Source organism: Talpa europaea, assembly GCF_964194135.1.
Source record: "Talpa europaea genome assembly, chromosome: 3".
Lineage (NCBI taxonomy): Eukaryota > Metazoa > Chordata > Mammalia > Eulipotyphla > Talpidae > Talpa > Talpa europaea.
In genome coordinates this window covers 12,143,603-12,154,398 of record NC_140069.1, presented here as the reverse complement: position 1 = coordinate 12,154,398, position 10,796 = coordinate 12,143,603, and the positions used below count along the sequence as shown (strand labels likewise).

Here is a 10,796-nt window from a genome sequence, read left to right as displayed (position 1 = left end):
AACCCCTTGTGCCACCAGGGAGGCCCCTACTTAAAATATTAACTGTATAAAATGTAAATCTTCAAAATGTAAATGCTAGTATGTATCCTGATTAGCACTCTGAATCAGTCATGCAAATCTGGTTATTCATGACTACAAATATATCAGAGCAAGGAAGATACAATAAAGTGTTTCAGGGATATTGTGATATTATACTGGATATTATTCAAAGGCTGGTCTCATAGTTACTTTCTTTCAGTGAAGAGTAAGTTAAATTACTTTTGAAATCACAGAGGTTGATTTACTAGGCTTTTAAGTTAGGAAAAAAAAAGCAGATGTAAAAATGAATATGCTTATTGGCTACTACCGTAAACAGATAATTTGACATACCTTCCTGAATTTACTGAATATGATTAGTTTAAAAACTAGCTGAGGGGCCTTCCCGGTGACGCAAGGGGTTAACGCAGCACTATGGAGCTATCCACAGCCACTGCAGCATGAGTTCAATCCCAGGCCAGGGAGGGAGGTGACCCACATGGTGCAGCAAACCTCTCCTGTCTCCCCTGCTGCTCCCCTCAGCAGTGTATTTCAGTCAATCTGCCTGTTCTGTTCCCCACTCTGTCTCTGGTGAATCCTCTCATACCCATACCTCTGGCCTGCACCCCAGCTCTTGTATGCATAAGTAAATAAATCTTTAAAAAAATAAAAATACTAGCTTAGGCACTGAACTTTCAGCATTTGCTAATGTTCATCAAATAGAGTCTTTTGAGTCTAAATTCACAATGCTGCAATGTAAATAAGATTATTTCCTCACTTAGCTACATTTGTAATCCATTTTAGTATTTTAAGAGTACTTCCACTCAAGTATAAAGTCACAATTCACAGCATACTAAGTCTCAACTGTCATCTTTTTTGTGCTCAATTACAAAAAAAGAAGAAAATGTATAATACATCATAACATCACCTTTCAGTCTTGATATTATAATACAAGAGGAAATCTCCAAAATGAATCACTTCACCTATGCTATCAAGTTCCTTAAGAATACAGCTTTACTCACAATTATTGAAATAAAGAACCTATAAGGCAAGAATCATTAAAAGTGAAATAACTGCTACATCATTCATGAACAGCCCTCCAAATGAGGAGAAATAAGCAGCTCAGCTATAAGGAGAAGACATCTCCTAATGAGCGCTCACCAACACAGGCACATTTATGCTTTCAGCCTTAGCATATTTTCCTACCATCTGGCATCAATGCCACTCTGGTTCACCCAGTCTAATCTGTTCAGAATTGAATATAAAACTAAAGCTACAAGCACTTTAGGGAAAACCAAAGAACAGCACACATGTATAATAATGTTCCAAATGTGCAGCTCTCAACTAGTTTATACTTGAAATGTGTTTTTAAATCCATTTCCATTGAAGAGGTTAAAGCTCTTTTAAAACTACTAGAATAGCTCATGGAGTCGGTATGAATCATAGCTGTCAACAGTTACCCAAGTCTTACTTCAGTTCTTTTTTTCTCATTTTAACCTTGATCATTAAAGCACTGGAAGAGGTTCTTTTAAAATAAACTCATTGATAAATGAAATGCTATCATATCTATGATCAAAGAAAGCTTTTCTGTCATCTCACTCCAGCTCTAAAAAAACAAGAGGCTAATCTTTTTTTTGGGGGGTGGGGGCGGGGGGCTGGGGAGGGGTGAAGATCGTAAGAGTCCCAGCACTGCACATTTTCCTTTGCATGAAATTAGTCCGCTTAGCCTTAAAACGCTTAAGGGAAGGGGAGAAAAGCTAAAAGGAACAAACGCTCAGGAAAGCCCTTTTTAAAAATGCCCGTTGCCGCATTATTGTCTTGGCGGCCCTCACATTCCTTTTGCTTAAAGCCGAGAGTCAGGACTGCTACTCACTAAACTAGAAATCTGGGCATAGGAGGCGAAGATCCCTGTTAGACTCGGTTCCCATTCATTCTCCCCGCTGGCATAAAGACACACGACTTGCTCAGGAGAATTTTTCAGAAACAAAGATCATTTAGGCAGCATCATGCCACGCAAGTTACAGCTTCAGACAAAGACTGGGAAACAATGACCGGTGCCCACACGCCGAAAGGTGCAGGGCGCCCGCACGCCGCCCTCCCGCCGGCCCGCAGGGTCACCGCCCCCAGCGGGGCCGCGTCTTCCCAGGCGCGGGCCGCGCGGCTCGCGGTCCCGTCGTCCCCGCCCGCGGACCCCGAACCTTCCCGGGACTGCGGCTCCTCTGCAAGTTCCGTGGAACCCCAACCTCGACACATCGCAAAGTCTCTGTCAGTTTCCCTTTCCTTGCATCCCCCGTCGCTCGCCAAGACTAGCCTCACGGTTTTCTTTGGAGTTGGGGTGCGATGACAGAACAGCCGCTGCACCCCGCTCTGCCCAGCGTCTCCCCTGGACTCCCCGCGCCCCCGGCCCTCGCCCGCGCCCGAACCCCCGCCCGAGCCTCGCGGAGCTCCAGCCCTCAGGAACCTACGCAAAGATAATAAACGGAGCCCCGCCGTGCCCCAGGTTTTGCCCTTTCCTTGCTGTTATCCACAGAGGGGTGAGTGGAGGGAGGGGGGTTCAAACAAAGAATTTCAAGTCCTTCGACCCACAACTTTGGTGTAGATACCCCGGGAAAGGGCATCCCCAGGGCTCTCCTGCCCCGAGACCCCGTCGCGCCCCCTTCTCCAGCCCGGCCCCTTCTTCCCCGCCAAGACCAGGAGGGGGCTGCCCGCAGGTCCCCCGGCTGAAAGCAGCCCCCCGCGCGCCCGCACCCCTCGGCCGGCCTCCCGGGCTCCTCCTGAGAAGGACGCATGACACGTCCAATTCTCTTGCATTAACTTCTCCCCAAGTCCCAGGTCTTCCTCAACATACAGTTCTGAAGGGCTCCGCTCAGAGTCCTGCCCCGAAGTGGAGGCACCGCCTGGCTCCGGAACGGGGTGCCCAGCCCTCCCCGAAGTGGGGGACAACCTTGCCCTGAAGGGGTTCCCCGGGCTCCAACCCCAACGCCAGTGCGCTCAGCAAGAGAATCTCTCCACTGTCTGGGAGAAGGGGACCCCAAGAGGCCACAAGCAGCTCCCGAGCTCCCCAGGACCCTCGCCCTCGCTGGGCTCCCCACCCCTGGGCGCCGTCCCCGGGGAGCGCCGGGCTGCGCTCCCCCCACAATCCCAAGTTGCTCCGTCCTCCGAGAACTGGGGCGACTCAGCTTCTCCCTTCCAGAGTCCACCCCAGCTCCCTCCACCGCCGCAGACACCCCGAAAGCGCGCGGCGGCTGGGAGCCGGTCAGCCGGCGGGGCTCCCCGCAGGCCCCGCGCCTCCCCGACCCCCCGCGCGGGGTCCGCTCCGCCACCCGGCGCGCTCCGCCCGGGGGCTCCGTCCTGGGCCGCCCGCGGGGCCCGGCCCGCGCCCGCCCGCCCGGCCGGCCGGGGCTCTGCGCCCGGGGTCCCCCCCGCAGTCGCGGGGTGCCCCTGCCCCGGCCGAGGACCCGGCGCGCGCCGCTACCTGCAGGGGCCGCCGCGCCTCTCAGCGCCCCGCCGCCGCCATCTTGCATTTCCAACCGGCTGCACTTTTCAGGGAGTCAACTCTGACCTGTGAACCCTAAACCCGGAACCGCTCGACGGGCCGGCACTCGGCCGCCGCAGTTCGGCCGGCCCGGCCGCGCTCGGGGGTCGGGGTGAGGGTGCGAGGCGAGGCGCGCGCCCCCGAGGCCGACCGGGGCGGGGGGAGGGGCAGAGCCGGCGAGGCGGGGCCCTCCCGCGCGCGCGCCCTCCGCGCGCCCCCACCCCGCTCCGCGCCGGGCCTCGCACTCGCGGACCCCGAGGCTCCCCTGGGGTTCGACCCCCGCCGCTACCGCGGGATTGGCGCTCCCCGGGAGGTGGGGGACGCCCCGCCCTTCTGTCACCGAAGCCCCGCCCCAGTGGGCGGAAGCCCCGCCCTCTGTCAACAGAAGCCCCGCCCCGGCTAGAGCTGGCCCCGCCCACTGTCGGCGATAGCCCCGCCCACGGCCCGCGGGGCCCGTCCTCACGCGCGCCCATCCCGGCGGCGGCCCCGCCTGCGGCAGTTGTGGCCCCGCCCCCAGGTGCGCCCCCTCCTGAGGTCGCGGCCCCCAGGAGACCCGCGGCTCCCCCGCCGGGTGTCCGGGCGTCGGCACCGCCCCGTCCCGCCCTTTCCAGCGGCGGCCGCCCCTGTGGGCCGCAGCCCCGCCTTCCCGAGACCCGACTCCGCGGCCCCGGGGACCCGCCTCCCGGCCACGCCCCCGCTGACCCCGAAAGTTCGCTTCAGCCGCGCAGCGGAACCGCAGTGGGGACGTAGCCGCCCTCTGCCCCCCGAAAGCCCCGCTCCCCCCCTCGCCGTCTCTCCCTTCCAGCCGTGGACCTCAAATGCCGGCAGCTTCCAAGTCACCAGCCCCAGGGGGTCAGCTAAGGAGCGGGCAAGGGGGGGTCAGCTCAGGAGCGGGCGAGGGGGGTCAGCTCAGGAGCGGGCGTGGGGGGTCAGCTAAGGAGCCGGCGTCGGGGGGTCAGCTCAGGAGCGGGCGTGGGGGGTCAGCTCAGGAGCGGGCGTGGGGGGTCAGCTCAGGAGCGGGCGTGGGGGGTCAGCTCAGGAGCGGGAGGGGGGGTCAGCTAAGGAGCCGGCGTGGGGGTTCAGCTCAGGAGCGGGAGTGGGGGGTCAGCTCAGGAGCGGGCGAGGGGGGTCAGCTCAGGAGCGGGCGTGGGGGTTCAGCTCAGGAGCGGGCGAGGGGGGTCAGCTCAGGAGCGGGCGTGGGGGGTCAGCTCAGGAGCGGGCGTGGGGGGTCAGCTAAGGAGCGGGCGTGGGGGGTCAGCTCAGGAGCGGGCGTGGGGGGTCAGCTCAGGAGCGGGAGGGGGGGGTCAGCTAAGGAGCCGGCGTGGGGGTTCAGCTCTGGAGCGGGAGTTGGGGGTCAGCTCAGGAGCGGGCGTGGGGGGTCAGCTAAGGAGCGGGCGTGGGGGGTCAGCTCAGGAGCGGGCGTGGGGGGTCAGCTCAGGAGCGGGCGTGGGGGGGTCAGCTCAGGAGCGGGAGTGGGGGGTCAGCTAAGGAGCCGGCGTGGGGGGTCAGCTAAGGAGCCGGCGTGGGGGTAGGAGGGGGTGGCAGCTCCCCCGCAATGAAGAAAAACGCAAACCAAAGAGAAATGACTCACCCTCCACGCTCCTCTGCACCGATTCTCAGGCCTGGACGAGTGAGAACTTTTTGGTGCCCCGAGGTTGCCTTCCCAAGCCCCATCCCGGTGTGTCTCCTCTATGCTTCCACGGCAGCGCCCCACGGAGGAGCCACAGTAACCCTAAAATATTCAATTGCTTAAAGCAAAAGCCTGATGGTTGCCATCAATGTGCACCGACTTCCTTGACTCGGATGCTTCGGTCACGTCCCCGCGTGGAAGCAGAAGGCAGCAGAGCTTAGTGAACGTAAAGACCGCAGCTGCAGACCTGCCGTCCTCACTCCCTTCATTTACCACAAAAATGGACTTTACCCTCCTGGAATTAAATTCATAGATAATGTAAACCACTCAAATAACTTCAAGGAAACTGACATTCCAATAATATAAAGGTGGAAAAAAGAGAAAAGTTTATTCTAAAATACTATAATAATAACAATAAAAATAATGAATTTCTCACCAGGTAAATACAATATGTGAATTACAGGACAAAAGCTGCCCCCACGTAATTTCAGTATTGTGTGCCCTGAGAACCTCAACTTAAGACACATCTCTGATGAAGGAAGACTTCAGCTACAGATTCTTTCTCATGAACATGTGTCTAATGACTAGTTTCGGGAGCCACAGGCACTGAGGGAGAATGTAAGGCTGCGTCAAGGCAGTATTTCTGTTTTCAAGGAGATTAGTAACCCAGCAAAAAACACCGACATTAAAAACATGAAGCATGGGGCCTCCCCAGTGGCGCAGCGGGTTGAGCGCGGTGCTGTGAAGCTGTCCGCAGCCTCTGCAGCGTGGTTTCGATCCCTGGCTGGCCAGGGAGATACCCACATGCTGCGGCAGACCTCTCCTGTTCGCCCGCTGCTCCCCTCAGCAGGGTCTTTGGTCTGTCTGCCTGTTCTGCTCCCCACTCTGTCTCTGGTGAATCCTCTCACCCTCCCACACCTCTGACTGTACCCCAGCTCTTGTGTAACTAAATAAATCTTCAAAACAAAACATGAAGCATGGTGAAAAGTAAGGAGATACATAAAGTGACCCCTGCAGGGGTATGGACTAATGAATATCAATTTCCCCTTTTCCCTCTCCCTTCTTCTCTTCCCTCTCTCTCCCTCCATTCTTGCCTCCTTGCCTTCCTTTTTCTTCCTTTCATTTTTTCCTCCCTTCTCCTTCAACCCACCCTCCTCTTCTTTACCACTGGTTTATAGAGTCACCTCCTCTCTACAAGCAGTCTGTCTGGTTCACTGGCCAATGCCAGCAGCCCAGAGTCCTAACAATTTAGGGCCATATCCACAGGGCAGTTCTATCCAGGAAAACAATATCAAAAGCACAGTGCTGAGAACAGTGTCCTCAGTTGAATTGCTGCCAATTATTTGGTGTCCTTGTACAAAGCAAGACTGTTATCACCACGCCAAAAAAAAAAAAAAACCTGGTTGCAGACCTAAGCAATATGAATATATGTTTAGCACAGCAGATTGTGCCAGCCCACATAAATCTGTTTAGAGATCATGTTCACAGAGTAACTTGTTTTTATTAAAATAAACTCGTTTGTAAAAATTGTAAATATGACTGATTTCAACAGCTGTGTGGCTCCAGAAGTAAGTTTTTGCCCATGGATTGGCACCATTAGAAGAGTCTAGATTTTTTATGCATATGTTTTGCGGTTTGTCATACACAGTCTGGTATGGCAAACCTTCAGCGCTGTTAGAGGTGAGAAGTCATCCAGCAGGTTTTCAAAAGTACAGGACTTTTGCTATTCAGAGCTTCTTCCACCTTTGGAACAGTGAGAAAAAAAAGAAAAAGAAAAAATATATATATATATATATTTGTAGGAAATGAAGAGCTTTGAATCCAAAGTTCTAAGCACTGGTGTCATCCTAAAAGGAATAGGCTTCCAACAGCACTTTTTGTAGTAGTTTCCTTCTGTTATTATTTTTCCTTTTTTCTACTTTTGGTGAAAAAGTCTTCTGAGAAAAACATGATACCATGAAACAGAGCAGCTGAAAAGACATCAAACAAAGACATCTAGACTTTTAACTCTAGCTAAGTGAACTTGAGGATGTAGCCCCACTGAAATGCTCCCACAATTCTGTCTCGCGGCTCCTTCAGAAGGTGAGCGACTGTGCACCTGCTAACGCGAGACAGGACTGATCAGACCTTCACGTCAGCTCAGGGTCAAGGCATTTTGAGTCCTCGTAGGCTTGTTTCTGAAAATGATGTGACTGATAATAAGGTAAAAACAAGTTAATGTTCTTGGCCAATGCCCTGCCCTCTCTATGCCTCTCCTCTTTCTGTATCTAGCCTTGAACTGTAGTTGAGGAAATATAGATGCAAAACAAGAGAAGCAGGAAAAACTGATTCCCCGTGTTTATTTAAGGAGTGTTAAAGCACTTTTTAAAAAAATTATTGGTATCATCTGGGTTGGTGTATTCATCAGTGTGTAACTCTTATTTCCACCAAAAAGTTAGAGGCTGGGTCACAAATACCAGAGTTGGGGGGTGGGATGGTGGAGGTGGGGGGCACACCCACTGGAAACCAAGGCTACAGTGAGGGAGGTAACACTTCAAGCTTTCAAAATCTTAGCAGAGGCTGTAGAAGAGCAGTTTATGAACTCTAATGTATACAAAAAGTATCAGGAACTTGGTTTAAAATGTAGATTCTCAGAGCTTAGTCCCAGGGACTTGTTGGTGCCCTTTATACAAGTGAGTTGCAGATTTCACTTTGAGAAATACTGATGGAGAAAAATGCTTATCATTGAGGAAAAACAGCTACATTCTTAAAGAATTAACCAAGGGCTACTATAAACTACAAAAAGTTACCGGAGAAGAGCTACATTCCCAAACCTGTCAGTTGGCAGGGACCTCCACTCTGAGAAGGCCATTGTGCTTCCGTCATCCATCAAGAATGTTGAGACCACTGCAGACACCCACCTTCAGAACACCTCACAGCTAGCTATTCTATCTCAGTTTCCCCTACTAGCATCTCTGTGAGGAAGCTGGTATTATTTGCAGTTTACATATGCGCAATCCAAGGTTTGGAGAGCTGAATCTGCCCCATCAATTGCCCTGTAACCTGTCAGGTAAGGTGAGTTTTGAAGCCACCTTGACCAATCCTAAAACGTAATGAAGATGCTACATAGACTGGGCCTCCCCAGTGGTGCAGCGGATTGAGCGCAGCTCTGTGAAGCTGTCCGCAGCCTCTGCAGCGCCGGTTCGATTCCTGGCCGGCCAGGGAGATTCCCACATGGCTCAGCAGACCTCTCCTGTCTCGCCCGCTGCTCCCCTCAGCAGTGTATTTCAGTAGATCTGCCTGTTCTGCTCCCCACTCTGTCTCTGGTGAATCCTCTCACCCTCCTGCACCTCTGGCCTGTACCCCAGCTCTTGAATAAAAATAAATCTTTGAAAAAAAAAAAAAGATGCTACCTACACTGCTTCCCGGAAGAAAGGCACTCCCGTAGCCTTTGCACAGGGCCCAAGAACATTCACTAGCATTGAAATCAAATGGCCTCCTGGTCACATCCCAGACCCTCTGCCACTTACTGTAGTTTGCTATGCATGTAGGTACAAAACAGAGTGGCTTAAAACCCTAGCCACTATTTATCTCCCGGGTCAGTTGCGTGGTTCTGCTGCTCTGAGGCAGGTTTGGCTGATCTTGGCTGGACTCACTCATGAGCACATGGTCAGCAAGTGTGTTGTCTGGAGGCCGCCCAGGCCAGGATAGATTCACGCATGCATCTGGCAATTGGCTAGGGGTGGATCATCCAGAGACTAGGATTGTCCCGGGCCAGCTGGGAAGGCCTGTGACATGTCCAGTGGTTCACTGCCTATTGATCACAGGGCTGACCGGTGTGCATGTGTCTTACTTTCTAGAATAACCTGGTCTCCTTCACACAAGAGTGCCAAGAAATTGAGCAGAAGTGCTTCAGATCCCTTAAACTTAGTCTCAGAACTGCCACAGTTATTTCTGTCCCATTCTACAGTCCAAGTAATTTCACAGCCAGCCCAGGCTCCTCCTCTGATGGAAGCAGCTGCAAGTTACATCACAAAGGTGTGAGGGGACAGGAAGGGTGAGCAATTGTTACCATTTTTGTAATTGATTTACCACAATAACTATATGACTAGAGACTTGTTCCTTTTTTTTAATTTTTAAAAATGTCATTATTCTTTCTTTTTTTAAGATTTTATTTATTTATTTATTTTGTTTACAAGAAGGCAATTTATTTTAACAGAAAATAATTTGAAGAGTCCTGTTCACAGACGGCGACCACGGCGACCCCCCTTCCTGCGGCTGCTCTCAGAGGGGATGGGGGTGACATCCTCAATCCGCACAATTTTCATTCCTGAGCGGTCTGACTGTGCTCTGAGGGCTGACTGTGCCCCAGGTCCAGGAGTCTTGGTCCGATTTCCTCCTGTAGCCCGGAGTTTGATGTGGAGGGCAGTGATGCCCAGTTCCTTGCACCTCTGTGCCACATCCTGGGCCGCCAACATAGCAGCATATGGTGAGGATTCATCTTGGTCAGCCTTCACCTTCATCCCACCAGTTACACGGCAGATGGTTTCCTTGCCAGAGAGATCAGTGACATGGACGAAAGTGTCATTGAAGGATGCAAAGACGTGGTAGACACCAAATACGTTTTCTCCTTCGGCCACCTGAGGTCCGCGGCTGATGACCTGTTCTTCCTTCTTTTCCTTCCCCTTGCGAGGTGCCATTTCTGCGCGTCTTCTCCAGACTCCACCCCCGGAAAGAAGATTTTATTTTTTCATGCATACAAGAACTGGGGTGTAGGCCAGAGGTGTAGAGGGTGAGAGGATTCACCAGAGACAGAGTGGGGAGCAGAACAGGCAGATCTACTGAATATACTGTTGAGGGGAGAAACGGGCGAGTAAGAAGGGTCAGCGCCATGTGGGTCATCTCCCTGGTGGGAGCTTGAACTCAAGCCGCAGTGGCAATAGCTGGACAGCCCTGAGACTTAACCACTGTGCCACCCGGGAGGCCCTATTCTCTTTATTTTTATAATTATGTATATGTATATATACATACATACTTTTTTTTTTTTTTTTACTAAGGTAATGTTGGTTTACAACACTGCGTATGATTTAGCAGAATAGATTCAAGCCTCTTCAGCTGTTCATCACCAAGTACAGGCACCAGCAAAGCTGCCATAATCCTCCACCATGAACCAAGGCCCCCCGCTCATTCCCCCTTTGCTTCCACCCCCCCTCCCGCTCTAGTAGTTTCAATTCTACTTCAGATTTCTAGGGTTTGTTTTGGTTTAGTTTCATCTGTTCTAAAGGCAGATTTCTTTTTTTTTTTTAAAGTAGTTACTTTTTTTTTTTTTTAAAGATTTATTTATTCATACAAGCACTGGGTAGTCAGAAGCGCGGGAGGGTGAGAGAATTCACCAGAGCCAGAGCGGGGAGCAGAGCAGGCAGAAGGACCGAAGTACACTGCTGAGGGGAGCAGCGGGCGGCAGGAGAGGTCTGCGCGCCATGTGGGACCCTCTCTGGTGGCTGGGGATTGAACTGGCGCTGCAGAGGCTGGGGCAGCTTCGCAGCCCAGCGCGCAACTGCCACCAGGGGAGGCCCTAAAGGCAGCTTTCTTAACCTTTGTGTTCTTACTCATCTGTAGAATGAAGGTATTACAGTT

At 52.5% G+C, this 10,796-nt stretch overlaps 1 protein-coding gene across 1 annotated transcript; it reads right to left on the bottom strand.

Annotated features, from left to right (window-relative positions):
- Positions 1-9,128: 9,128 nt before the first annotated feature.
- Positions 9,129-9,859, bottom strand: LOC311168065 (small ribosomal subunit protein uS11-like; the record flags this gene model as incomplete). The annotated part of the gene is made up of 1 exon (XM_084229357.1): positions 9,129-9,859. The coding sequence occupies one exon, from the start codon at positions 9,857-9,859 to the stop codon at positions 9,401-9,403; it is 459 nt and encodes a 152-aa protein (XP_084085483.1). The 3' UTR covers positions 9,129-9,400.
- Positions 9,860-10,796: the final 937 nt, after the last annotated feature.